The sequence below is a fragment of the Camelus dromedarius genome, chromosome 16 (genome assembly GCF_036321535.1).
Source record: "Camelus dromedarius isolate mCamDro1 chromosome 16, mCamDro1.pat, whole genome shotgun sequence".
Classification (NCBI taxonomy): domain Eukaryota; kingdom Metazoa; phylum Chordata; class Mammalia; order Artiodactyla; family Camelidae; genus Camelus; species Camelus dromedarius.
In genome coordinates this window covers 18,396,933-18,419,987 of record NC_087451.1, presented here as the reverse complement: position 1 = coordinate 18,419,987, position 23,055 = coordinate 18,396,933, and the positions used below count along the sequence as shown (strand labels likewise).

The 23,055-nt window shown below is 59.8% G+C and overlaps 3 protein-coding genes across 15 annotated transcripts in view; 2 read left to right on the top strand and 1 right to left on the bottom strand.

Moving 5' to 3' along the window:
- MINK1 (misshapen like kinase 1) overlaps positions 1-17,160 on the top strand; it is a 44,307-nt gene extending 27,147 nt beyond the window's left edge. The window contains exons 2-34 of one of the 13 annotated variants that reach the window (XM_031467815.2): positions 872-937; positions 2,513-2,569; positions 2,665-2,790; positions 4,336-4,446; positions 4,739-4,829; positions 5,213-5,343; positions 5,645-5,699; positions 5,842-5,920; positions 6,181-6,356; positions 6,840-6,909; positions 7,275-7,482; positions 8,953-9,069; positions 9,544-9,630; positions 9,838-10,065; positions 10,274-10,447; positions 10,847-11,047; positions 11,473-11,558; positions 11,719-11,829; positions 11,971-12,083; positions 12,289-12,377; positions 12,607-12,630; positions 12,742-12,905; positions 13,269-13,374; positions 13,456-13,593; positions 13,745-13,853; positions 14,217-14,384; positions 14,491-14,634; positions 14,849-14,983; positions 15,153-15,253; positions 15,336-15,485; positions 15,571-15,730; positions 15,814-15,953; positions 16,313-17,160. In XM_031467815.2, the coding sequence (XP_031323675.1) occupies positions 872-937; positions 2,513-2,569; positions 2,665-2,790; positions 4,336-4,446; positions 4,739-4,829; positions 5,213-5,343; positions 5,645-5,699; positions 5,842-5,920; positions 6,181-6,356; positions 6,840-6,909; positions 7,275-7,482; positions 8,953-9,069; positions 9,544-9,630; positions 9,838-10,065; positions 10,274-10,447; positions 10,847-11,047; positions 11,473-11,558; positions 11,719-11,829; positions 11,971-12,083; positions 12,289-12,377; positions 12,607-12,630; positions 12,742-12,905; positions 13,269-13,374; positions 13,456-13,593; positions 13,745-13,853; positions 14,217-14,384; positions 14,491-14,634; positions 14,849-14,983; positions 15,153-15,253; positions 15,336-15,485; positions 15,571-15,730; positions 15,814-15,953; positions 16,313-16,396 (3,999 nt within the window). In that variant the 3' untranslated portion in view covers positions 16,397-17,160. Of the gene's footprint in view, positions 1-871; positions 938-2,512; positions 2,570-2,664; positions 2,791-4,335; positions 4,447-4,738; positions 4,830-5,212; positions 5,344-5,644; positions 5,700-5,841; positions 5,921-6,180; positions 6,357-6,839; positions 6,910-7,274; positions 7,483-8,952; positions 9,070-9,543; positions 9,631-9,837; positions 10,066-10,273; positions 10,448-10,786; positions 11,048-11,472; positions 11,559-11,718; positions 11,830-11,970; positions 12,084-12,288; positions 12,378-12,606; positions 12,631-12,741; positions 12,906-13,268; positions 13,375-13,455; positions 13,594-13,744; positions 13,854-14,216; positions 14,385-14,476; positions 14,635-14,848; positions 14,984-15,152; positions 15,254-15,335; positions 15,486-15,570; positions 15,731-15,813; positions 15,954-16,312 lie in introns of those variants that run through there. The other 12 variants (XM_031467812.2, XM_031467811.2, XM_031467819.2 and 9 more) reach the window with 12 other exon arrangements.
- Positions 17,161-17,666: 506 nt separating this feature from the next.
- CHRNE (cholinergic receptor nicotinic epsilon subunit) lies at positions 17,667-22,255 on the bottom strand. The gene is made up of 12 exons (XM_031467827.2): positions 22,202-22,255; positions 21,806-21,948; positions 21,656-21,700; positions 21,442-21,551; positions 21,154-21,309; positions 20,739-20,839; positions 20,138-20,338; positions 19,946-20,060; positions 18,534-18,648; positions 18,246-18,432; positions 18,045-18,151; positions 17,667-17,941 (listed from the first exon to the last, which is right to left on the bottom strand). The coding sequence occupies exons 1-12, from the start codon at positions 22,245-22,247 to the stop codon at positions 17,792-17,794; spliced, it is 1,476 nt and encodes a 491-aa protein (XP_031323687.2). The 5' UTR covers positions 22,248-22,255; the 3' UTR covers positions 17,667-17,791.
- C16H17orf107 (chromosome 16 C17orf107 homolog) lies at positions 18,866-19,784 on the top strand. The gene is made up of 3 exons (XM_031469457.2): positions 18,866-18,931; positions 19,052-19,252; positions 19,351-19,784. Exons 1-3 carry the CDS (start codon positions 18,866-18,868, stop codon positions 19,687-19,689), a joined length of 606 nt encoding a protein of 201 aa, XP_031325317.1. The 3' UTR covers positions 19,690-19,784.
- Positions 22,256-23,055: the final 800 nt, after the last annotated feature.

Below are 23,055 nucleotides of genomic sequence, written 5' to 3'. Positions count from 1 at the left end.
TGTGCTGCGACTGGGCCTGTCCTGCAGGAGGTGGGAGATGAAGGAGCGCCGGCCTGCACCTCCCAACCTCGCCCTCTCTCCCTCTCTCCCTCACTCACTCACTCAAAAAGAAGTCCTGCCAGGAGGGTGTGGGTGGCCCCCAGGCAGCTGTGCTGCTTGGCCCAGCAGGCGATGCGCCTCCTTGGAGGCTTTGTCCCAGCCTTTCGGCCCTCTCCCCTCCTCTCCTGGTACCGCTTGACCCGGGAAACCAAGCGGGAACTGCAAGTTCTCCCTTATCACTGTCCCTCTCCGTTCTCCATCCCCCAGGTCCTTCCTGCCCCCCAATACTGGAAGCTCTGGGTCTTGGGAGGACTGGGGAGACTGGGGAGAGAGAGGACACAAGGAATGTGGCTCTTGAGTTCCGGCCCCTCCTACCTTTCCTCATCCCTGCTTTTAAGGAATAAAACAATAAATGATGATAATTAACTTTTATTACACACATGCTTGTGCCAGGCACCGTCTTAAGCCTTTTATGGGCATTGCCTCATTTGAAGTTGACACCAACACCAGAGGTGGGTACTCAGGTGTCCCCGTGGTGCAGATGAGGCCACAGACTTTCAGGCTTTGTCACTGAATTTGAAAACAGAAGCATGTCTGAATAGCCAGCTGGGCTCTGTCTGACTTCTGTTTTCTCTCTCCTCCTTCTGACTTTTCCCAGAGAACACGAATTCTAAACCAGTCCAGGAAAATGGCAGCTGGCCGTCAGGGTCCCTGAAGCCCCATCTAATATACCAGTATTCACTCTTATCTAAGTGAAGACCTCTAGCTCCAGGATCCTGTTCTGAAGTCCTAACAACTTATTTTTTCTCTCTCTGTCCTCTGCCCTCCCCAGGACCCTGCTGGAATCTTTGAGCTGGTGGAAGTGGTCGGCAACGGAACCTATGGACAGGTATACAAGGTGAGGCTCTGGTGTGCAGCGGCAACATCCTCTTCCAGAGGCCTCTCATGAGTAGGCCCCAGGTCCGGAGGTTTGAGGGGAGCTCTGGGAGATTACAGGGGCAGGGAGAAAGTTGGGGGAAGCCTTGTGGGGAGAGGAGAGAGAATAAACGTCGTGAGGAAAGGAAGCAGCACGAAGCGGGGTGTTTTTGCTGGCCTCTGCCTCTGGGTTTAGAACTGGTCCTGGGTGTGGCAGGAGCAGTCTGCAGCTGGGTGGGGTGTGGGACCAGGACACGTGAGGGTGGCAGGAAGAGTACGAGGACGTGTGTGTCAGAGCCCAGGCCGGAGGTGCAGGGTTGGCTTCTCCTGAGACCACAGTGAGACCCGAGACACTGACCTGCACTCAGGCCTTCTGCTTTGAGGCTGCCTCTCTCCCCCACAGAGGTGGCATTTCCTTGACCACTGATTGTGGCTTTTAGCCTAGACGGCCCAGGCCTCTCACGTGGTCTGACCACAGGTCACTCTGGGTGGGGGAAGTGGTTACAGCAGAGAGGTGTTCAGGGTGGCTGCTGCCCTGGAGCTGGCGGCCCCCGAGCACACACCTGGCTTCTTGTCTCCAGACATGATGCTCGGCCTTTTCACAAGTCTCATCTGCATCGCAGGGGCCCAGGTCTCCTGGATCACTGGCACCACCTGCCTGTCTCTTACCCTTCTTCCCTGTAAGCTTTGGGAAGCAGATGTCCCTCCATCCCCCCCCATCTCTTGCCTAACCGTTGCCATGGAAATGGTAGCTCTGTGTTCTGCTGCTTCTCTGGGCTTGGGGTCTTGAAAGACTGGTGAGGATAAAAATAATCCACAGGCTGGCAGTGCCCCCTCCCTGCTCTTCCCCAGGAAGCCTTGGACTTTCCTGTCCGAGCCCGAGACGGCTCCTGCTAGGAGTTCCAGGAGTGTGAAGGGGGAGGAAGGGGAATGGCAGGGACGCACTCCAGGAGCTTCTTCCCATTAGCGCTAGCGATGAGGCATACACACGTCAGTCTGCCCTGCTGTGTTTCTGAATTCCCTCAAATCTCAGCGCTTTTTTCTTTCCTGCCAACAATAATAAAAAGCCTTGGGGCAGGGGTGATTCTGGGAGAGGCCTCCTGTCTGGAGCGGTGAATCAGGAAAGCACCAGGCTGTTTGTCTTGCACAGAAGATGCCGAAGAGGCGAAGCCCTCCCTCCCCCGCCTTATCCCCTAGCTCCCTCCAGCTCTGTCTGAGGATGGAGAGGTATCTGTCACTCCCTGCTCTTTCAAACTGTAGGACATCTAAGCCAGAGATGCTGGAGCAGAGCTTAAGTATCTCTAGCTCATCCCTCTTAAGTGTTTTAGAGGAGGAGACCCTTCATCCTCATCCAGCTTGGCACGTGGAATCCAGGCTCAGTGGTTTTTCTGTAGTCCTCTGTCTATGACCCCTATGACCAACCCAAACTGAGGTGTCTAGCCTCCATGAGGGTCACTTTCTAAGACAGAAAACAGTCAAAAGGTGTGGCCCTTCCCAGAACCACGCCCTTCCTGAGTGCAGACCCCAGTCCCTCCGTGCCTGGCTCTCTGTCCTGCAGGGTCGGCATGTCAAGACTGGGCAGCTGGCTGCCATCAAGGTCATGGATGTCACGGAGGTAGGGAGTGGCGCGGGGCAGAGGGAGGGTCGAAGTGTTGAGAAGAGGGCAAGGCAGGGGAGCCTCTGAGGGCTCACCTCCTCCCATTCACCTAGGATGAGGAGGAAGAGATCAAACAGGAGATCAACATGTTGAAAAAATACTCTCACCACCGCAACATCGCCACCTACTACGGGGCCTTCATCAAGAAGAGCCCCCCTGGGAACGACGACCAGCTCTGGGTGAGAAGCCCCCTCTGGCCTGTCCGCCTGCCCTTCCCCGGTTAGTCCATCCATTCTCCTGCCTTTGTGCACAGCTCCTGGGAAAGCAGCAGGTCAGAATATCTATGGGTGGTGGCAAGACTCGGCCCCCTCAGGGCAGTGCGCAAGCCTTGCTGGATGGTTACTCAGCTGCAGCTCGCTGTAGCTCTTTTGGGCCTCTCCCAGATTCCCTCCTGGCTCAGAACATTCCTAAGAGTCATCGCCCTCCCTAGCCTGGGCACTGGTGCCGGCCGTCCCCAGCCTCGCCCTTTCTGGTGCTCAGCCCAGCCCCAGAGGGGCAGCGAGCAGCAGGGAACACAGTGATGGCTGGGAGGGTGGGCCAGGGTAGGGGGGAGCTCATGCCACATCCCCCCTCCCGGCAGTTGCCAGACAAGTGCTTATTGAGCACATTCTGTGTACCCTGCACAGATACTCCTGAGTCATGGTCCCCGTCTGCACGTCTTTTGGGGACACACACACACACACACACAACTGAGTAACACATCAGGTAGGTTTACCTGCCAACAGTGAAGTGGGCAATCACTGAGGACTAAAGGTTAGGCGCTAGTGACTGGGTGCCCCCTTCTGGACCCCGAGGGACACTCGTGTGCTCCTCCCACTGGGCTCTGCTGTGGGAGGGGGAGGCCCAGATGCGAGGTGTATGCAAATTACCTCTATCGCACATGCAAATATACACATCCCAGCCAGCCTTTTTCGGGGGTTGGATGTGGCTTTTAGAAAACATACAGTGAAAACATTTGGACAGGCATACTGACCCCCCAGTCTCATTTGGCCTCTGCCTCTGGGTCCCTAGAGATGCCAGCCCATCTCTTCTCACTTCCCTGCTCAGCCCTGCCTGATCACAGGCTCCCTCCCGCAGCTCTCTGGTAGCCCCCGTTGTCTCCAGTGGACCTGGGAATTGCTGATTCTTGGCCCCTTTCTTGCCTCTCTGTCAGGGGTTGGCCTGATAGTATCTGCAGCTCTGTGAGTCATAAAGTTTCCAGCAGCGACTCAGCTCAGCCACAGACAATGTGGAGATGAATGGGAATGTCGCTGGATTCCCAAAGGTCTCTGTTTAGGACACCAAGATTTGAATTCCATATGATTCCTCCTTTGATTTTCTTCCAACCATTTAAAAATATAAAAAGCATGCGTAGCTCACAGGCCATAGGCGGCCGGTGCCTGCTCCAGAGCAGGGGCTTTTAACCATCGGGGCTTCACGGGTCCTAGGGAGCGCCTGAGGAAAGCCCAGGGAAATGCACAAGCCCACGTCGTTTGTCTACAGTTTCAGGGATTTGCTGGGCACCTACTCTGGACCCAGACCCCCTCCCTTACCCCACCTTCCCTGTCTCTCCCAACAGTAAACCTCCCCCAGCTTCCCTCCTACTCTCAGCAAGGTCTGCGGCCCCTGCTCTCCAGCTTGTACCAATCCTGGCACCAGGGGCGCCGGCCCTCCTGCAGGGGGCTGACCGGCAGGGGCCTTGGCTGACAGATGCTTTTCCTTCCCGTGCCTCCCTGGGACCGTAGCTGGTGATGGAGTTCTGCGGTGCTGGTTCCGTGACAGACCTGGTGAAGAACACGAAAGGGAACGCCCTGAAGGAGGACTGTATCGCCTACATCTGCAGGGAGATTCTCCGGGTGAGCGCCAGGCCCCTCCCGCCGCCTCCTGGGCCCGCCCCGCTGCAGCGGCTCCGTGAACAGGGACCCTCCCGCATGCGGAGGGAGATGGAACTGTGCCCTTTTGAAGGAGCAGATTGCCGGATGCGGGTGGGGGTGGAGGCGGAGTCCCTACCTTGGAGAACCCTCAGAGGAAAGTCCCCACAAAAGCTCAGCCTGGACTTGTGCTCCTGGGTGGGGCGTGGGGCGGGACTGATGCTTGCCCCTCCCCTCCGCTCAACACCAAGGCCACTCCCCCCACCTCCCGCCCCAGGGTCTGGCCCATCTCCACGCCCACAAGGTGATCCACCGAGACATCAAGGGGCAGAACGTGCTGCTGACTGAGAACGCTGAGGTCAAGCTAGGTACGCCGACCCCTTCTGACGTCCAGCACGGATCAAGAGTTCCCTGTATTCACTCCCTGTGGTGGCTCCGGTCCAACTACCTGTGGGCTGGGAGGTTCGCTCCTCCTCCCCAGAGATGCCTGTTGTGTCTCAGGTGCTGTGCAGGCCCCTCTGGGGAGATGGGATAGTTTGGACTCTTCTGCCTGGGAGGCTGTCCCTTGGAACTTTCACCGTAGTTTTTCCCCAGACGTGATGCAGGAGCTTAGGTCAGGGTCTTTGGGATGTCCATGGCACGGCAGAGGTGGCAGGGGGCGTCCCCGCAGGGCATGCACACACGGGCTGAGTCTGAGACCCGGGAGCAGACGTGGCGCTCTGCTACGGCCCCTCCCTCTGTGTCCTCTCAGTGGATTTCGGGGTGAGCGCTCAGCTGGACCGCACCGTGGGCAGGCGGAACACTTTCATCGGGACCCCCTACTGGATGGCCCCCGAGGTCATTGCCTGTGATGAGAACCCCGACGCCACCTATGATTACAGGGTATGGAGTTGGGCGCATGGAGGCAGCCAAGGGCAGGAAGTGAGGTGGGCGATGGGTAGACAAGATATCAGTCTGAGCAGGTCGGGGAACAAAATGCAGGCCTATAGGCATGTTAGCAGTGAGGACGGGGAACATTCTGCAGCAAGGAGAGGGTGTATGCGAAGGTCGAAGTTTGGGGAGGGCGAGGGTAGTGCGGGTAGGAGCAGAGGAGCCTTGGGAACCAGTCTCTAAGAGGCTGGGTGTGGAGGGTGAAGAGAGTGGTCAGGAACATTCACCTGTCCCTCTCCTCTCGTCTCTGCAGAGTGACATCTGGTCTCTAGGAATCACAGCCATCGAGATGGCAGAGGGAGCGCCCCGTAAGTGCGGAGTCTGAGAGAGAGGGGAGGGCCCAGAAAGCAGCTGTTGGGAGGAGGTGGGTTATGGGACGTCTGGTGAGAAGGGCTCCTTTAGGCTCTCAGCATGAGAAGAGGGACTGACCATGTCTCTTCTTTGCGCCAGCTCTGTGTGACATGCACCCCATGCGAGCCCTCTTCCTCATCCCCCGGAACCCGCCACCCAGGCTCAAGTCTAAGAAATGGTAGGTCTCTGGGAGTCTGGCATCTCGGAAGGAGGCCCCTAGACAAGGCACCCCACCGTACCCCCTGCACCCACACTTGGGTCTGCACCTGAAAAGAGGGGTCCAGAGGGGGTGGCACTGTAGCCAGGAACCTAGTGCTGGGATACATGGAGACAGGAGGGAAGGCAGGGTGGCTTTTGGATGAATGATCCCCCCTCTCCCTCCTGGGACCACCCCACTCCCGAGGGGGCCCTCCGGGTATGAGCCACCATCGTTTCCAGGTCTAAGAAGTTCATCGACTTCATTGACACCTGTCTCATCAAGACTTACCTGAGCCGCCCACCAACGGAGCAGCTCCTGAAGTTCCCCTTCATCCGTGACCAGCCCACTGAGCGGCAGGTCCGCATCCAGCTCAAGGACCACATCGACCGGTCCCGGAAGAAGCGCGGCGAGAAAGGTCTGTGGGCGAGGAGGGAGGTGGTGGGTCTCGGGACACACGTCAGCCCTGCACCTCTTCACCAGCCCTGGCTCCCCCTGGCTCCCCTTCCGGCCCTCCTTCCAGGCCCAGCTCTCCCCAACCAAGGAGATCTCCTTTCCCAAACTTCCAACCCCAGAGGAGTTTTTCCTCTGTCACCTCCTGATCCAAGTCAGCCTTGCCAGTGAGGGTCACCCTCTTACACCTTTATAAGAGCCTCACACTGAGCATGTGCATGTGTAAGTGCACGTACACCTCCCACCCACCGTGGGGGCTAATCCCCATCTCTGTCCAGGCCCAAACCTGAGACCCACCGTCGCCCTATTGCTCCAAGGAGGCGGGCGGGGACCCAGGTGCGTGGCCATCCAGACGGACCTTACTGGTTATCCCCGTCTAAGGTTTCCCTAGCCCAGGGTGGGGTCTGGGGCAGTGGGAGAAGAAACAGCAGCGATCTCCCTCCTGCAGAGGAGACAGAGTATGAATACAGTGGCAGCGAAGAGGAAGACGACAGCCACGGAGAAGAAGGAGAGCCGAGGTGGGCATGGCAGGCAGAGGTTGGGGACCGTCACTTACCATCTGAGGGGACAACAGGGGTCCTTAGCTTGGGGACTCTCAGTCTGGGGATAGTGGGCACAGAGAGGTAGAGACCCCATAAAATGGAATCCCTGCGTGCTGAGAAGAAACAACAGATGAATGAGCAAGGAGGGGCAAGGAGGATTCAGGGCTGCAGGCTGGGACGTTAAAAGGGGCAGGGCCCCAGGCAGGACAGAAGGAGGGCAGGTCTCCAGTCACCCGGGGGTGGCCAGAGGCAGGCTGTTTGGTCCAGGTGATGCGCCCCTTCGGCTCCCAGGGGTGACGGTGGCCTCTGACCTCAGTGCTCCATGTGCCTTCCTGACCCAGCTCCATCATGAATGTGCCCGGGGAGTCCACCCTCCGCCGGGAATTCCTCCGGCTCCAGCAGGAGAACAAGAGCAACTCAGAGGCTTTAAAGCAGCAGCAGCTGCAGCAGCAGCAGCAGCGAGACCCTGAGGCACACATCCAGCACCTCCTGCACCAGCGGCAGCGTCGCATCGAGGAGCAGAAGGAGGAACGGCGGCGCGTGGAGGAGGTGAGGGGCATGGGGGGTGTCCTGGAAGGGCCTGGTGGGGTCTCTGGTCCCACCTCTGGTTCCCTTCGGACACCAGGGAGAACAGGGAGCCATCTTGTATGGACGGGCTCTGTCCTCTGTCAGGGGTCGGTCCCCAGGCAGTCTGTCCCCCGCCAGCCCTGTGTGGCTGTTGTGCCATCATCCCTTCAGAGCAGGGACATTTCTGAAAAGCCATACTGGCTCCCCACAGACAAGCCTGTCCCGCCCTTGTTTCTGCATATGACCCCCAACTCCAGGGTTGTCTGCTCTGTTTACCTTCGGTGCTGGGGAGCTGGGGGCTCTGTGTACAAACCTTTCAGTGTCCTGGGCATCCGACTCTCCAGCGACTATCCCACCTGAACATGAAGAAGATTCTTCCTTTTATTTTCAGTTATTTGAACTTGGATTTGCTTTGCACAGTCTTGCCAGTTGCACGAACTGGAGGTGGGTGGGAGAATTTTATATTAACTAATAGAGAATCTTATTTTTAAATAGCTGCAGTTTTTTTAATCGCCAGATTGAAAAATACTCTGTATCTGAATGCATATATATATTTTAATGTACTTATTTTGCACAGGGGACAGAAGTGTAGAGGTTGGTTAAAAAATTGCCTTACGTGATGGGGGTTTTGTTGAAACAATTACCTGAAACCAAAATTCATAGAGCGCTGAGCTTAACAGAAAAAAAGTAAGCAACAGGAGATAGACGGAAGCTTCCACACTGCCCGTGTACTGCTCCCAAAGCGGGCCGCTGTCTTTGCTGAACAAAAAGTAATTTGTAAGAAAGCCTGTTACAAGAGCGCCTAGTGCAGATTCCTCTTGATAAATAGTGCTTTCAGGTAGCAGTAACCAAAAATTGTATCTGCCAAGGTGTCTCCTGGAGCAGGCTTGTGCTCTTTCTCTTTTCTTTACTTTTTTTTTTAGAAGAAAGATTGTGAACGTTACTGAGTGAACACGACCTGATTTACTGATGTTTGTTCGCCAGGTCGCGGGCAGGGTCCTTTTCTAAGTTGCTTTTCTGTGCACGGGCACCTGATGCCCTCTTGTGGCTAAAGGCTGTCACTACAGGCCGAGGTTCATTAGAGGGGCCAGGAGTGTTTGTTGGGTTTGTTAATTTTTGGTTTTGTTCATGTAGTAGAGAAGAGGGTAGGAGAAGGTGTTATCCACTTTGGCCCACTCCAAGGGCAGCTGTCAGCCTCTCATTCGCACTCTTCCCAAGCCCACAGCCGTCTTAGACCGCGGTTTCTTCCTAGCCAAGCTCCTGTGAGCTCTTGCGTAGAAACAAGTTGAAGCTATTCTCTCACCACCATCGCCAGTGAGACGCAGACCAGTCCGCACCGTCCAGTAGGGATCCCCCTTCCAGCAGTGGGCTGGGGTCGGCCCCGCTGTTCCAGGGCTGTGCTGTCCGAGGGTCTGGCGCGGTCCTTAAGGCAACGCATCTCGTCACCCCCAGCAACAGCGGCGGGAGCGGGAGCAGCGGAAGCTGCAAGAGAAGGAGCAGCAGCGGCGTCTGGAGGACATGCAGGCCCTGCGGCGGGAGGAGGAGAGGCGGCAGGCAGAGCGGGAGCAGGTACAGCGCCCCCAGCGCCCACCAGCCACACCCCTCCCTCCCCTCCCCTGGCCCCACCTCCTGCTCCTGCTGCCTGCCTCCCCTGCTCCCCAGCCCCCTTTCCCCCTCGTTCCCCCCCAGATTCCCCCTATCTTTTCCAGCTTCACTCTTTCTCTCTGTTTTCTCCCACCCTTCAACCCCCAACCCTGGCTCCCTGCCCTCCTCCTGTCTCTGTGCCTTCATTCCCCATCTCTCTGCACCCCCTGACCCCATCCCCTACTCCTCTCCCCGGCACCTTCCCTCATGGGGCCTCCGCCTGGCTTTGTCCTCACTCCCGCCCTCCTCGGGCTCATCCCGCTCTATTACTCTTCCTGCTCTCCTCCTCATCCTCACCCCGCCAATCTGATCCGTCCTCCAAACTCCTTCGCCGCTGCTGCCGCCCCTCCTCTGCCCCTCCTTCTCTCCCTGCCTTTGCCCCCCACCCCCGCCCCCCAGGAATATATCCGTCACAGGCTAGAGGAGGAGCAGCGACAGCTCGAGATCCTTCAGCAACAGCTGCTCCAGGAACAGGCCCTGCTGCTGGTAACGGGGTCCCCAGCTTCCTCTGGGAAGACGCGTATTCAGAGCGTCTCAGCTGGAATGGGATGGGAGCACTTCAGGGGAAGGGATGCACCCAAGCATCAAGGGAGGACACTTCCTCTCTAGGCAGTTGGAGAAAAGAAAGGGCATGCCTGCTCTGACTTCCGGGGCACACCCTGCTGAGCTCTCTCTCCCTACCCTTGGGCCCAGGAATACAAGCGGAAGCAGCTGGAGGAGCAGCGGCAGTCGGAGCGCCTGCAGAGGCAGCTGCAGCAGGAGCACGCCTACCTCAAGTCCCTGCAGCAGCAGCAGCAGCAGCAGCAGCAGCAGCAGCAGCTCCAGAAGCAGCAGCAGCAGATCCTCCCCGGGGACAGGAAGCCCCTGTATCATTATGGTCGAGGCATTAACCCTGCCGACAAACCAGCCTGGGCCCGCGAGGTACCCACTGCCATCTTTGCTGCCTGAGACTCCTTCCTCCTGGTCCCGCTGCCCGGGGCCTGACAGCATCAAGCAGGATCATGCTGCAGGGGCGGGCCCTGGGAAGGGGAAAGGGGCACACGGCGCAGACCGGAGGGCTGGAGAGGTCGGGACCTCAGTTTGAGAAGCAGACACAAGTTGTGCTGCTTGGCGTCCTCTCGCATCACAGGTAGAAGAGAGAACAAGGATGAACAAGCAGCAGAACTCTCCCTTGGCCAAGACCAAGCCAGGCAGCACAGGGCCTGAGCCCCCCGTCCCCCAGGCCTCCCCTGGGCCCCCAGGACCCCTTTCCCAAACTCCTCCTATGCAGAGGCCGGTGGAGCCCCAGGAGGGACCGCACAAGGTGAGTCTCTCCCCGTTCCTGCCTTAACACACAGACACAGGGGGCCTCACGCAGCACAGGTACATCACGGCGTGCGTGTGCACACCCCGCCCCCACACACATGCACACCCTTGGCCAGGGATCACAGACCTCCGGACACGTGGGCAGGCTTGGCACCTGCTCCCAGCTGCACGCGTCTGTTTCTACGTCTTACCGGTTCTTGGGCTCTAGGAGCCCCTTTTGATGGACAATTGGAAGCCAGAGGCTTTACTTGCCCCTTCCTCCCAGCCCAGGCCCCAGCTCCCAGGTTGGAGCGTGCCACTGAGCAGGCAGCCCACCCTCCCTGGTCTCTCCCCGCAGAGCCTGGTGGCACACCGGGTCCCACTGAAGCCATATGCAGCGCCTGTACCCCGATCCCAGTCCCTGCAGGACCAGCCCACACGAAACCTGGCTGCCTTCCCAGCCTCCCACGACCCCGACCCCGCTGTCCCCACGCCCACTGCCACGCCTAGTGCCCGAGGAGCCGTCATCCGCCAGAACTCCGACCCCACTTCCGAAGGGCCTGGCCCCAGCCCGAACCCCCCAGCTTGGGTCCGGCCTGATAATGAGGCCCCTCCCAAGGTAAGGACAGCCCTGCAGAGTCAGAAAAGGGCAGAGAAGTCTTACGGAGGGGAAGGAGGGTGAGTGGGCAGCAGGCGAGGTGGACATGGGTTCAGGGTTGGAAAAGGAGGGAATGGTGAGGTGCCTGCCCCAGCCCCATCCCTAATGTCTGGTGGGCAGGGCTGCATGTGAGCGTAACTTAGTGACTCCAGTGCCGAGTGTGAGACTGCCCACGGTGTCTGGGGATCACCAGGGGATAGGCTTAATGGGTTAGATCCCAGCTCTGCTGCTTGCCAGCTTCGTGACCTTTGACAGATTCGTTAGCTTCCCTGACCTCAGTCTGCTTCTCCATAAAGGCATGGCGGGCACCTTCCAGGGTCCTGATGAGGACGAAGCGACCATGGGGCGCCCAGCACAGGGCACTGGGTCCTTTCTTCTCTCTTCAGGTGCCTCAGAGGACCTCATCTATTGCCACTGCCCTTAACACCAGTGGGGCCGGAGGGTCCCGGCCAGCCCAGGCTGTCCGTGCCAGGTAACACCTGGGTGGGGGCGTGCGGCAGCCTAGGGAGCAGGGTAGGGTGGGGGCAGTGGGGAGTTGGCCAGGTTACCCGCTTAGGGGTGGGCAAGCCCCAACCCAGTCACCTCAGCCCCCTCCCTGCCCCGCCCCCGGCACCCCTGTGCTCCCTCCACAGACCTCGCAGCAACTCCGCCTGGCAAATCTACCTGCAAAGGCGGGCAGAGCGGGGCACCCCCAAGCCTCCAGGGCCCCCTGCTCAGCCCCCTGGCCCGCCCAACGCCTGTAGGTAATGGAGTTGTCCCCCAACGACTCACTCTGTCCTCACTTATGCCACCTGCTTCCCCTGGTGATGGCCTCTGCGGTACAGCTCAGCAGCCCGGGGAGGGGACAGCCCACCTCCCTGACCCTGCCTCTGCCCCTCCCACAGTAACCCCGACCTCAGGAGGAGCGACCCTGGCTGGGAGCGCTCAGACAGCGTCCTCCCTGCCTCTCACGGGCACCTCCCGCAGGCCGGCTCGCTGGAGCGGAACCGTGTGGGAGGTACGCGAGGCAGGCCTCACTCATGTCTCCATCAGGGTTGTCCCTGCCTTTGGCAGGTTTGGACTGAGTCGGGGCAGGGTGGGGACCAGGCTGAGCATGGAACCTGGCGCCGAGCTCAGCGACTCAGGCCCGAGGTGGGGTGAGGGCTTGAGGCCACCCTGTGCAGGTGTCAGTGACCTCCCTTCGCCCACCCTGCCATGTGTAGCCTCCTCCAAGCTGGACAGCTCCCCCGTGCTCTCCCCTGGGAACAAAGCCAAGCCCGATGACCACCGCTCGCGGCCAGGCCGGCCCGCAGTAAGTCATCGGGGGGCAGCTGTGCCCCGCTGCCACTTCCTGGTTTGGGGCTGGGGGGCTGGATGTGGGACTTCTTGAGCCCCAGGGGGCCGGTTGCCAGGGGCGGGGCCTTCGTTAATCTGCGTGACAGGAGGATCTGCGGGCTAACAGGGTGGCACTTCTCAGTTACTAACTTCTCGACCTCTCTCCTGCCTCTTCCCGGCTGCCCTTCCCCCGCGGCCCCTCCCAGAGCTATAAGCGAGCCATTGGTGAGGTTAGTGAGAAGGGGTCTGCTCGCGGGAGCCCCTCCTGTTACCCTGCCCCTTCTCTGGCCCCCTTTGCGCCACGGCCTCCTCCCACTCCTCACGCAGCTTCTCCTCTGTAGGATTTTGTGTTGCTGAAAGAACGGGCCCTGGACGAGGCCCCCCGGCCTCCCAAGAAGGCCATGGACTACTCGTCGTCCAGCGAGGAGGTGGAGAGCAGCGAGGACGAGGAGGAGGAGAGCAACGGCGACCCATCGGAGGGGAGCAGAGACACCCCTGGGGCCCGGTATGGGGGTGTCCTGGGGGCGGGGTGGGGGCGGCGTCGGGGGCAAGTCTGAGGGCAAGTGGTTCCCTTTTCCCGGCATGAGAGACCCAGCTGTCATTGCTGGCTAGTCCTTCCTCCCCTTCTCTGGAGAAAGGGGTACAGGGCTGGGGGCGGGCCTCTCCGGGTGCCTCTCGGCCAGCCTTCCCCAGATGCTGGCCCGGCCAGCCAGTGCTGAGGCCACAGGGGAGAGCCCAGGGCAGCATGTTCTGAATGGACGCTGCAGGTGCCCGTCCTCCTGCACTCATCTGCTCCCTGGGGCACCTGGGTGGCACCTGGGTGGCAGGCAGGGCCTGGAGGACCTCCTGACCTTCCTCTCTCTCGTAGCAGTGATGGAGACACCGACAGCGTCAGCACCATGGTGGTCCACGATGTGGAGGAGATAGCCGGGACCCAGACCCCCTACGGGGGGGGCACCATGGTGGTCCAGCGCGTGAGTGGGCCCGCCCTCGTCCCCGTGCCTGCCGTGCACCCGCCTTGGCCCCAGCACTGACCCCTCCCTCTGTTCCTCTAGACCCCCGAAGAGGAGCGAAGCCTGCTGCATTCCGACAGCAACGGTTACACAAACCTGCCAGATGTGGTCCAGCCCAGCCACTCGCCCACCGAGAGCAGCAAAGGTCAAAGCCCGCCCTTGAAGGATGGAGGCAGTGACGTAAGTGGGTGAAGGCAACTCCATGGGGAAGGAAGAGATCACTGGCGTGGGCAGGAGACCCAGGGGTCCTGGTTGGCCAGGGGACAATAGCAGGAGGAGGGTGTGGGTGGGGGTCTGGTATGTTTGCCTGACTGCTGCCCCCACCCTGCAGTACCAGTCTCGGGGATTGGTAAAGGCCCCTGGCAAGAGCTCGTTCACGATGTTTGTGGACCTGGGGATCTACCAGCCCGGAGGCAGTGGGGACACCATTCCCATCACAGGTGAGGACAGGAGGCCTGGAGAGGGGCACGGGGGGGCCTCGGCACGGCTTCACAAAGCGATCATGGCCTCCTCTGTGGCCTGAGCACCCACCCTGGCACCTCAGCAGCAAGGACTTCTGGAGCCCCCCTTGACCCAAGAGGAAAAATGTTCAGTGGTGGCCCAGGGACCTGCATGACAGAACAGGGACTTTGCCAGGCCTCCTGGCTCTGTTCCAGTTCCTCCAGGCTCCTCCTCCATTCTCCAGTCTTTCCCTTCCATTCTGAGTATTCTGACAAGCCAAGACCAAACGTGGGGTGTGGGGTAAAGAGACACAGGGTCAGAGGGCCACAGCCCACTCCCCTCCCTGCTCCTCCTCCTGGCAGCCCTGGTGGGCGGAGAGGGCAGCCGGCTTGATCAGCTACAGTACGACGTGAGGAAAGGCTCTGTGGTCAACGTGAACCCCACCAACACCCGGGCCCACAGCGAAACCCCTGAGATCCGCAAGTACAAGAAGCGGTTCAACTCTGAGATCCTCTGTGCAGCCCTCTGGGGTAAGCCAGGGCCGGGAGGGGAAAGAGGGGTCTGGTGTACCCCCATGCTCCTGGTCAGGTGAGGGCCTGTCTCTGCCTCTGATCTGCCCAAGGGCTCCTATTGCAGGGGTCAACCTGCTGGTGGGCACAGAGAACGGGCTGATGCTGCTGGACCGGAGTGGGCAGGGCAAAGTGTACGGGCTCATCGGGCGGCGACGCTTCCAGCAGATGGATGTGCTAGAGGGACTCAATCTGCTCATCACCATCTCAGGTGTGTGTGGAGGGCGGGGGCGGGAGGGGCTGGGAGGAGGGGGCTCAGCTCCTTGGCTCTGTCTCCATCTTCAGCCTGGGAGGAGGGCAGCCTTGGTCCAGGAGCCGGAAGGTGGGGCTACACTTTCTCACCCTTCGTGGTACGCACACAAAGGATGGCGGGGAGGCAGAAGCTGGACCTCTGATGAGGGAGTGTGTGTGTGTCCGCCCCTCAGGGAAAAGGAACAAACTGCGGGTGTATTACCTGTCCTGGCTCCGGAACAAGATTCTGCACAATGACCCGGAAGTGGAGAAGAAGCAGGGATGGACCACTGTGGGGGACATGGAGGGCTGCGGGCACTACCGTGTTGGTGAGGAGGTCACGACACATTTTTATGAGAAGAGAGAAACGGGGGCCTGGGCTTAAGGGCTGAGAGAGCCTTGAAGCCAGGCCTGGGGTTAGGGGTATAGAGAGACCTGTGGGAAAGGCCGCAGCCCAAGAAGGGAAGTCCCCGAATCTGTCTTCTTTCCTGCCCCCAGTGAAATACGAACGTATCAAGTTCCTGGTCATCGCCCTGAAGAACTCCGTGGAGGTGTATGCTTGGGCCCCCAAACCTTACCACAAATTCATGGCTTTCAAGGTAACCCCAGCCTCAGGCCCCAACACTGTCCCAAGGCCTGGCTCCTCCACCCATATCCCCTGAGCCCTTGTCTCCTCCACAGTCCTTTGCTGACCTCCCGCACCGCCCTCTGCTGGTCGACCTTACAGTAGAGGAGGGACAGCGGCTCAAGGTCATCTATGGCTCCAGTGCCGGCTTCCACGCAGTGGACGTCGACTCGGGGAACAGCTATGACATCTATATCCCCGTGCACGTAAGCCTGGCGGGGCCGCACGCAGAGTGGGGCCACCAGTCTCGGCCCCAGGCTCAGTGCCTTCAGCCTGCCTTCTCCTCTCCAGATCCAGAGCCAGATCACGCCCCACGCCATAATCTTCCTCCCCAACACCGACGGCATGGAGATGCTGCTGTGCTACGAGGATGAGGGCGTCTACGTCAACACGTACGGGCGGATCATTAAGGACGTGGTGCTGCAGTGGGGAGAGATGCCCACCTCTGTGGGTGAGTGTGGTGCCCGCCCCCAAAAGCCGTGTACCCAAGCGGAGCTGCAGCCTCTCATGGCCCCTCTGCTCCCTTCTCCCCAGCCTACATCTGCTCCAACCAGATCATGGGCTGGGGTGAGAAAGCCATTGAGATCCGCTCTGTGGAGACGGGCCACCTGGACGGGGTCTTCATGCACAAGCGAGCCCAGAGACTCAAGTTCCTGTGCGAGCGGAACGACAAGGTGGGAGCCCCTTCCCCTGCAATGGGCAGCCCTCGCCCCGGGCCCCTGGGCAGAGTTGGGGGAGGGGTGGTTATGGGTCTTCTTCAAAGGGCCCCTCTGCTTGGGGAGCGCACTGTGCAGTCACAGCCTGCCCTTCCCTTGCCTTCAGTTTCTGAGAACTCTCCAGATTCCTTCATCCCAGAGGTCTGCCAGTCTCCCCTCTTCCCTAGGTGTCCCTGCCTTTCCCTGGGGCTGGGGGCACTCTGAGGGACTAACTTCTACAGTTTCTCTCTTTCTTCCTCTTTCCTTCTCCCAGTTAATTGAGACACCCCCACCCCCACCCCCCATCCCTTGGTGACTGTGTCTCCTCCCCCACCCAGGTGTTTTTTGCCTCAGTCCGCTCTGGGGGCAGCAGCCAAGTTTACTTCATGACCCTGAACCGTAACTGCATCATGAACTGGTGACGGGGCCCTGGGCTGGATTGTCCCACGCGGACCAGCTCTCCCCCAACAGCCAGACCTCCTGGGCCGCCCTTCTCTTCCCTCCCTGGGCTTTTGCTTTTACTGGTTTGATTCACTGGAGCCTGCTGGGAACGTGACCTCTAACCCCTGATGCTTTTGTGATCACGTGACCATCCTCTCCCCCAACATGTTCTCTCCCCAAAACTGTGCCTGTCCCAGCTTCTGGGGAGAGGCACAGCTCCCCCTAACCAGGAATTGAGTGGGCCTAGCCCTACCCCCCTTTCTCCACTTAAGAGGAGAGTGCTTGGGGCTTGGACCCCCGTACCCCACTGCTGCTGACTCGGCAGGGCCCTGGGTCCCTTTATTTGCACGTCAGGGGAGCCGGCTCCCCCCTTGAATGTACCAGACCCTGGGGGGAGTCACTGGGCCCTAGGATTTAGGGAGGTCACCAGCCACTCCAGGGGCAGGGACCATTTCCTCATTTTCTGAAAGCACTTTAATGATTCCCCTCCCCCCAAACCCCAGGGAATGGAGGGGGGACCCCCCCGCCAGCCAAAACATTTCCCTTTCCAACCCCTATCTCTTCTAGCCTCTGCCCTGGTGGAGGGAGGGAGCAGGGAGCTCTTCCCCTCCACACCCCCTTGCTTGCATCTGTATATAGTGTGAGCAGCAAGTAGCCCCGTCCTCTCCTTGCCCCCACTCCTTTTCAATGTAGTGGCCTTGGATATCCCGTTTGTTAATAAAGACAATTCAACCAGCTCCCACCACTTCAGGCCCCCCTTTGTTCTATTTTCTCTCACAATCCTGGGTACTAGCCAGGGCAAACCAGCAGAGCTGGGATGAATGGGGCAGGGTGGGATGGAATCTGCAATCGGTGACTCTTGGTGGGCAGTGCTGGGCCAAGAAAACCTAGAGGAAATGACTGAGGGAGAGCTGGGACATCCTCAGCCTTAAACCTGAGGCCATTTGGTACCTGCCTACTTGAGCCTGGCAAGGCCATACAGGGACCTGGCTTCCTGGCTCCAGCCTCTCTCTGTACAACTCCTGCAAAGGGGTCTCCTCTTATCTGGGGACAGATATCTCTTAGAAGCTCACAGAGCTAGAGGATCACATGGGGCTGGGGCCCGAGAAAAACTGGAAGGTCAGCAAGACTCAACTGAGGGTGGACCTTGCTTTCTGGAGGATTGGCTCCAAGAGCCTGCCTGAGCCATCTGCCCACTCTTGATTCCTGCACAGTGGCCAGGAATCTACACACATTTACACACGACTCCCCTTGGGAAGTTTACAGAAGACAGATTTATCAGCAGGGGGAAAGGCTCACAAAAGCAGTAGCAGCAACTTATTCCTCAAGATCTCTTTCCTCCTGGAGATGGTGGGAATGCGGCTGCGGGCTCAGCTCTACATACACGGCGGGTAGGGCAGTTCGGGCACTCGGTTGAAGTAGGCCCCGAGGAAGATGAGGCTGGAGCCGAGAAGGAAGAGCACCAGAGCAGCCCAGAAGCAGACGTTGTCAAGGACCTTCCCCATCTGCACCCAGTCGGACACTTCCTGGGGAAGGAGCAGGCACAAGCTGAGTCCCTAAAGGCTGCAGGAGCCTGCTGCACGAGAGCCAGGGATAGCAAGAATAGCGGAGGCCCCCGCAGCGCCCCACCTCGCCAGTGGTCTCCTGGTCTCGGGTGCTCTCGGCCACAAAGTTCACAGCATCCACACAGCAGCGGATCTCGGGGGCGGCGGCGCCGAGGCTCTGGCAGAGGACAGCTGGTAGGGGCGACACCGAGGGTGGGTGATTAGGAGCCGCCCCCGCTGCAGGCACCCCGGTTGCCCACCCCCTACCCCGGGCCACTCTTCTCACCGGTCCAGGTCCCGTGACGGTGCCTCTGCCCTTCAAACACAAGCTCGCTCCGCGGCTTTTTCAGTATCAGCTCCTCCGCGCGGAGCAGTAGGCCCAGGGACGATGCCCGCCTTGGGGGCGAGGCAGCCGGGGGAACCTCAGGGGGCAGGCCCCAGCCCAGGAGACGCGGCAGCAGCTCCAGTAAGACCTGGGGGCGGGGCGGGGCGGGGGCGGGGCGGGATGGGGGCGGGGTTAGAGCGAAGCCCCACCTCGCACCCGGAGCCACCCACCAGGCACTTTGGCACTTACGTGGCGCAGCCGCGGGGACATGGCGTGAGTGGTGGGCGTCCGCAAAGACACGTTGAGTACGATGACGCAGTTCATGACAATGAGTGTGGCAACCACCATGACGAAAATGAGGTACCTGACAAGCCCGGAGTGAGTGAGGTCACAGCATCTTCCGACTTGGCTGCCGTCACAGTCTCCCCACTTACCCTGACCCACAGTGGGGGCTACTCATCTTCTGACCTCACAAACGCGCTTCTCATCAGGGGGTGGAGTTACACCCTTCAGCTGCTCCTCCTCTGTGGGGCCAGACGCGTCCCCCGCCCTTTCTGTCCCTCTTACGGCCAGTGGCAACCATGAAGGAGACTCCCAGCTCCCTGGAAACCCTGCTGTGGGTCTACCACTTCCACAGCTCCACGGAGGTGAGGCTATGCCAAGCCCCCCCCCCCCGCCAAGTTTGGCACCTCGATACCCTCTGAGATCTCCAGCGTTTTCCTCTATGACCTCTGCCCCATGACTCCACTGCCCCTTTGCCTTTCTAGGTGGCCCTCCAGCCCCCACTTCTTCCTTCCTTGGAACTTGCTGTGGCCGCAGCCCATGAATATCTGGAGCAGAGGTTCAGAGAGCTTAAGTCCCTTGAGCCAGGGGAGCCAGAGAAGCCACCCGCCCCAAAACCCACCCTGGGGCTGCTGTTAAGAGAAGCCACGGCCAGCCTTGTGAACTTCGGGGCCACCTTGTTTGAGGTGGAGCACTGGGGGGCTGAGGAGGGGCGAGGAAAGGGGATCGAGCAGCGGGAGCTGGGACCCCTGCATTCCCACCAACTCCTGTACCCCCACTGCAGATCTCAGCCCTGTGGGTTCAGCAGGAGGTGCGACGACTAGACGGTGGCGATGGCAGCCAGGGCCCAGATCCAGGCTCTGGGGATCCGGGTGGAGCCTTGGCCCGGGTAGCCCATATCGTACAGGAGGGGGCTCAGCAAGCTAGCGCTGCTGCGGGCGCTACCGCCCAGCTTCTGCTCCAGGGGGTGTGGCTATGCCTGTGTGGACGAGGTCTGCATGGGTCCACCTCATTCCTGCAACAGTGGCGGTGCCAGCTGGGCCTCGAAACCCCCGGGGAACTGGTGAGTTTGGGGTTAGGGGAGAGTTGGATGCCAGAGGTGACGGAGCTGGGTAGGCACTGAGCCAGCCCGCCCCAACAGAGATACTCAGGAGACCTCAAGGTGGCGTCCAGCAGCAGTGCAGAGGACAGAGGACCAGAGAACCCAACACGGTCCTAGCTCCACCCCACATCCAAATAAAGCCCAGGTGGGGAGGAGACAGCCAGGACTTTTCCCAGAGTGGTTTTGGCCCCGCCCTCCCCAGCCGCGCCCCCGACCCCGCCCCATGCTCGTCTGGCTCCGCCCTTTACACCAGCCACGCAACACACTCTGCCCTCACCTCCCCAGTAGCGGCACGCTCAGAGACGTCTCTGGGATTTTCTGGGCAATTAGGAACAAGAAGACGGTCTGGGCAAGCAGGACGTTGATGGAGACAGTGCATTTCTGGCCACCGGCTGGAGGGAGTGCCTGGTGAGAGCAGGCCCCGCCCCCCAGGAGCAAGACCAGGTTTGGGGTCGGGGCCACTCCTTACCCTGGGCCGGCAGGAAGTAGGCGAGCAGCACTAGGCCCGAGATGAGCACGCAGGGCACGATGATGTTAATGACGTAGAATAGCGGCTTCCGGCGAATGATGAGCGAGTAGAGGACGTCAGTGTCCCCCGGGCCATCAGCGGAGCCAGCGTTGTGGTGGCGGATCACGCCGGGGCAGAAGTCGATGGCCCACTCGCCATTCTCTGCAGGACAGGAGGCGCGGTCAGCCCGCTGTCTGGGGGTGGGGCGCCCTGCTCTGCTCTCCCGCCCCACACTTGACCGCGGGAGCCCGTAACTCCGAGTGAGGAGAGGATGCAAACCGTCTGGACCAGGGTGGGTGGGGCAGGTGGTCTGGACTGCCTGAGCCATGGGCCGCCGGCTTCAGACAACTGAAGCAAAAGGGGCATTCCCGGGAGGGGATGGAACCACCACAAGCGAGAAAGCGGGACCAGTCTGACAATCAAAAGTGATTTCATAAAAGGGGCAGGTTGAAGCGCGGTTGCCAAAGTCGATTCCAGCATCGATGGCCTAGGGCAACCCCACTCAGCGAGTTCCCTCTCTGGACCGGTCTAGAAGCGGGATTTTTGGAGCAGGAGGCCTCACCGGTATAGGCCTCAGTGTCGATATCGATCTTGCTGATGGCCTCACCACCGTTGTCCTTGGCAAAGACAAACTCCACCTCTTCAGCATTGTACGTCTGAGAGCTGCGGAGCCAGGGTCGAGGCCCCCACCTGAGAGGCCCGGACCCGCAATCTGAGGCTCAGACCAGGGCCCCATTCTCAGGCCCGGCTCTGGATGCCGGGATCTGGCATGGGGGCCGGGGTTTACGCCCCACCCCTTTACCCAGGCCCCGCCTCCACGCCTCGGTTTTCACCCCTACTTCTAACCGGCTCGAGCCGCCCCACTCCATCCACATGTCTGGCTCCGCCTCCAGCACAAAGCCCCGCCCTAGATTAGGTGCCCCGCCCCCTGTCCCCATAATCCCTGAATCATCTGGGCCTTGGAGTAACATTCCTACCGGAAAATGAGCGAGCAGTTCTGCCAGTCGAAGGGGAAGTAGGTGACCTCAACCGCGCAGGTGCTGCGGTAGATGGCCGGGGGCAACCAGCTCACGTAGCCGCCGTCGGAAATCAGCACGTTGGCGGCATAGGCCACGCCGAACTGGCCGTCGATACTGTGGGCTCCGGGAAACCGAGCGTTTGCGCAGGTCCGCGGCCCCCTCCCCGTCCAAGCAACACTCCTGCCCCAGCCAGGGCCAGCCCATCCCCAAGGCTTCGGCTTCCCTCCATTGTGGCCGGGTCCTCACTTGTTTTCCAGCACAATCTCAGGCAGCCAGACGAGCTCTGAAGGGACCCGCAGAATTTCTACACCCCCAAAGTCGTCCTTGCTGTAGTTGAGTCGGTAATCATGCCAGTCCTAAGAGGGAGGGGACGCAAGGACGTGTGCCCTGGGGCCCGCCAGAGGTTTGGGAGAAAGGGAGCCCCTGGGCAAGACCTCACTGTACCCCAGACGGGACTCACGATTCCAATCCAGACGCTGGTAGTGAGGGTCTCCTCTTTCTCATTCTGCAAATGGAAGATTAGGGTGATTGATGCAAGCTTTAGGCCTGAGCTCAGCAGTTGGGATTTTGGGCTCAGAGATGGCACTGGGGTGGAGGTGGGGAATCTTACCAGTGAGATGAGGTTGGTCAGGGTGACTTTGAGGGTGATGGTGACAGTGTCCTCAGGCTTCTGCACTGGCCGGCTTCCTGGGTCATAGTTGTCCAAGAGGTGGTGGTAAAGACGCAATTCCTCATTCTTCCCCTCACCTCTGCCTGGGGAAGGGGCCAAGCAGTGGGCTCACTGGAGATGGAGAGGCTAAGGAGCCTCCTCTCCGCCCCTGGGTCTGCAAGACTGTTTCTCTGTGTGTCTGTCTCTGAGGCTGTGTATTTTTTCATGTCTGTCTCCTGAACCAGTGAGAGTGTGCCTGGAAACCAAAAATCATGTCTCGGTCCTTGTCTTTGTCCTGTCCCTTTACATCAGTATCCTGTGTGTGTGCCCGACCACTTCCCCCGACCCTGACCATACCAAGGAGCTGCAAGAGGAGCAAGGCACTGAGCAGAGCCCCCGCCATCCTGCTGTCTGGCCCTGGGGTTATTCTGAGCTTTGGCAGGCTTGGAGGGTGGCAGGCCAGGGTGCGTGAGTGAGGGGGAGGAGGGTGTTAGTTCCGGGCTGGGTTAGGGGACTGTCACCTAATCCTTTTACCACCCCTACTGCAGCCAGGGACATCTTGGCTGCTCCCAGAGGCAGCTGCCCCATCCTGTATTCCCTGCCCCCACCCCATCCCAGTAGCCTTTGCCTGGTCTTTGGCCAGCTCCCCAGCCACAGACCCAATCTCATGAGTGGAGCAGGCCTGGCGCAGGTGGATAGGTCCTTTAAGAACACCTGGAACCACAAGCCTGGCAGCAAAGGGTGGGCGGGGAGGTGGAAGGCCCTGCTTTCAACAATGCACAGGTGTCCTTTAAGTAAGCTGCCTTGTGCAGGTGACATCCCTTGCCTCCCATAATCACCCACATGGAACACACATTACCATCACCCACAGCCTGGCCAAGGTCACACTAATGCAGTTTCTGCCGGCAGAGTTTGGCAAAAGCAGAGTGTCCCTAAAGATCTGGTAATGAGACAGGCGGTTATGGGGGATTCGTCTGCAGTAACAGACTCCACCTGGCAAAGGAGACCTTGAAGCAATACAGGGCCTGCCTCCTCCCAGAACCCATCCCAGTGTCTGCCCACCCCCAGCCCCTCTGGGTGCCTGAGGCGCTAGTTTCTCCTTACCTCTCTCTGCTGCCACCTTGTGGCCACAGATCAAAGTACTGTTTTCCCCACCCCAAACACACACGCACCTTAATCGATTCTTTCAGTCTTTTCTAAGTCTCCTTGGA

Excerpts from the sequence above, each read along its gene's own strand:
- C16H17orf107 (XM_031469457.2), top strand. The coding sequence starts at position 18,866 with ATGAAGGAGACTCCCAGCTCCCTGGAAACCCTGCTGTGGGTCTACCAC. Across the intron at positions 18,932-19,051 it reads ACTTCCACAGCTCCACGGAG|GTGGCCCTCCAGCCCCCACT; the intron begins GTGAGGCTATGC and ends TTGCCTTTCTAG. Across the intron at positions 19,253-19,350 it reads TCGGGGCCACCTTGTTTGAG|ATCTCAGCCCTGTGGGTTCA; the intron begins GTGGAGCACTGG and ends CCCCCACTGCAG.
- CHRNE (XM_031467827.2), bottom strand. The coding sequence starts at position 22,247 with ATGGCGGGGGCTCTGCTCAGTGCCTTGCTCCTCTTGCAGCTCCTTG. Across the intron at positions 18,649-19,945 it reads AGCGTGCCGCTACTGGGGAG|GTACCTCATTTTCGTCATGG; the intron begins GTGAGGGCAGAG and ends CGGGCTTGTCAG. Across the intron at positions 17,942-18,044 it reads ACCAGGAGACCACTGGCGAG|GAAGTGTCCGACTGGGTGCA; the intron begins GTGGGGCGCTGC and ends CTCCTTCCCCAG.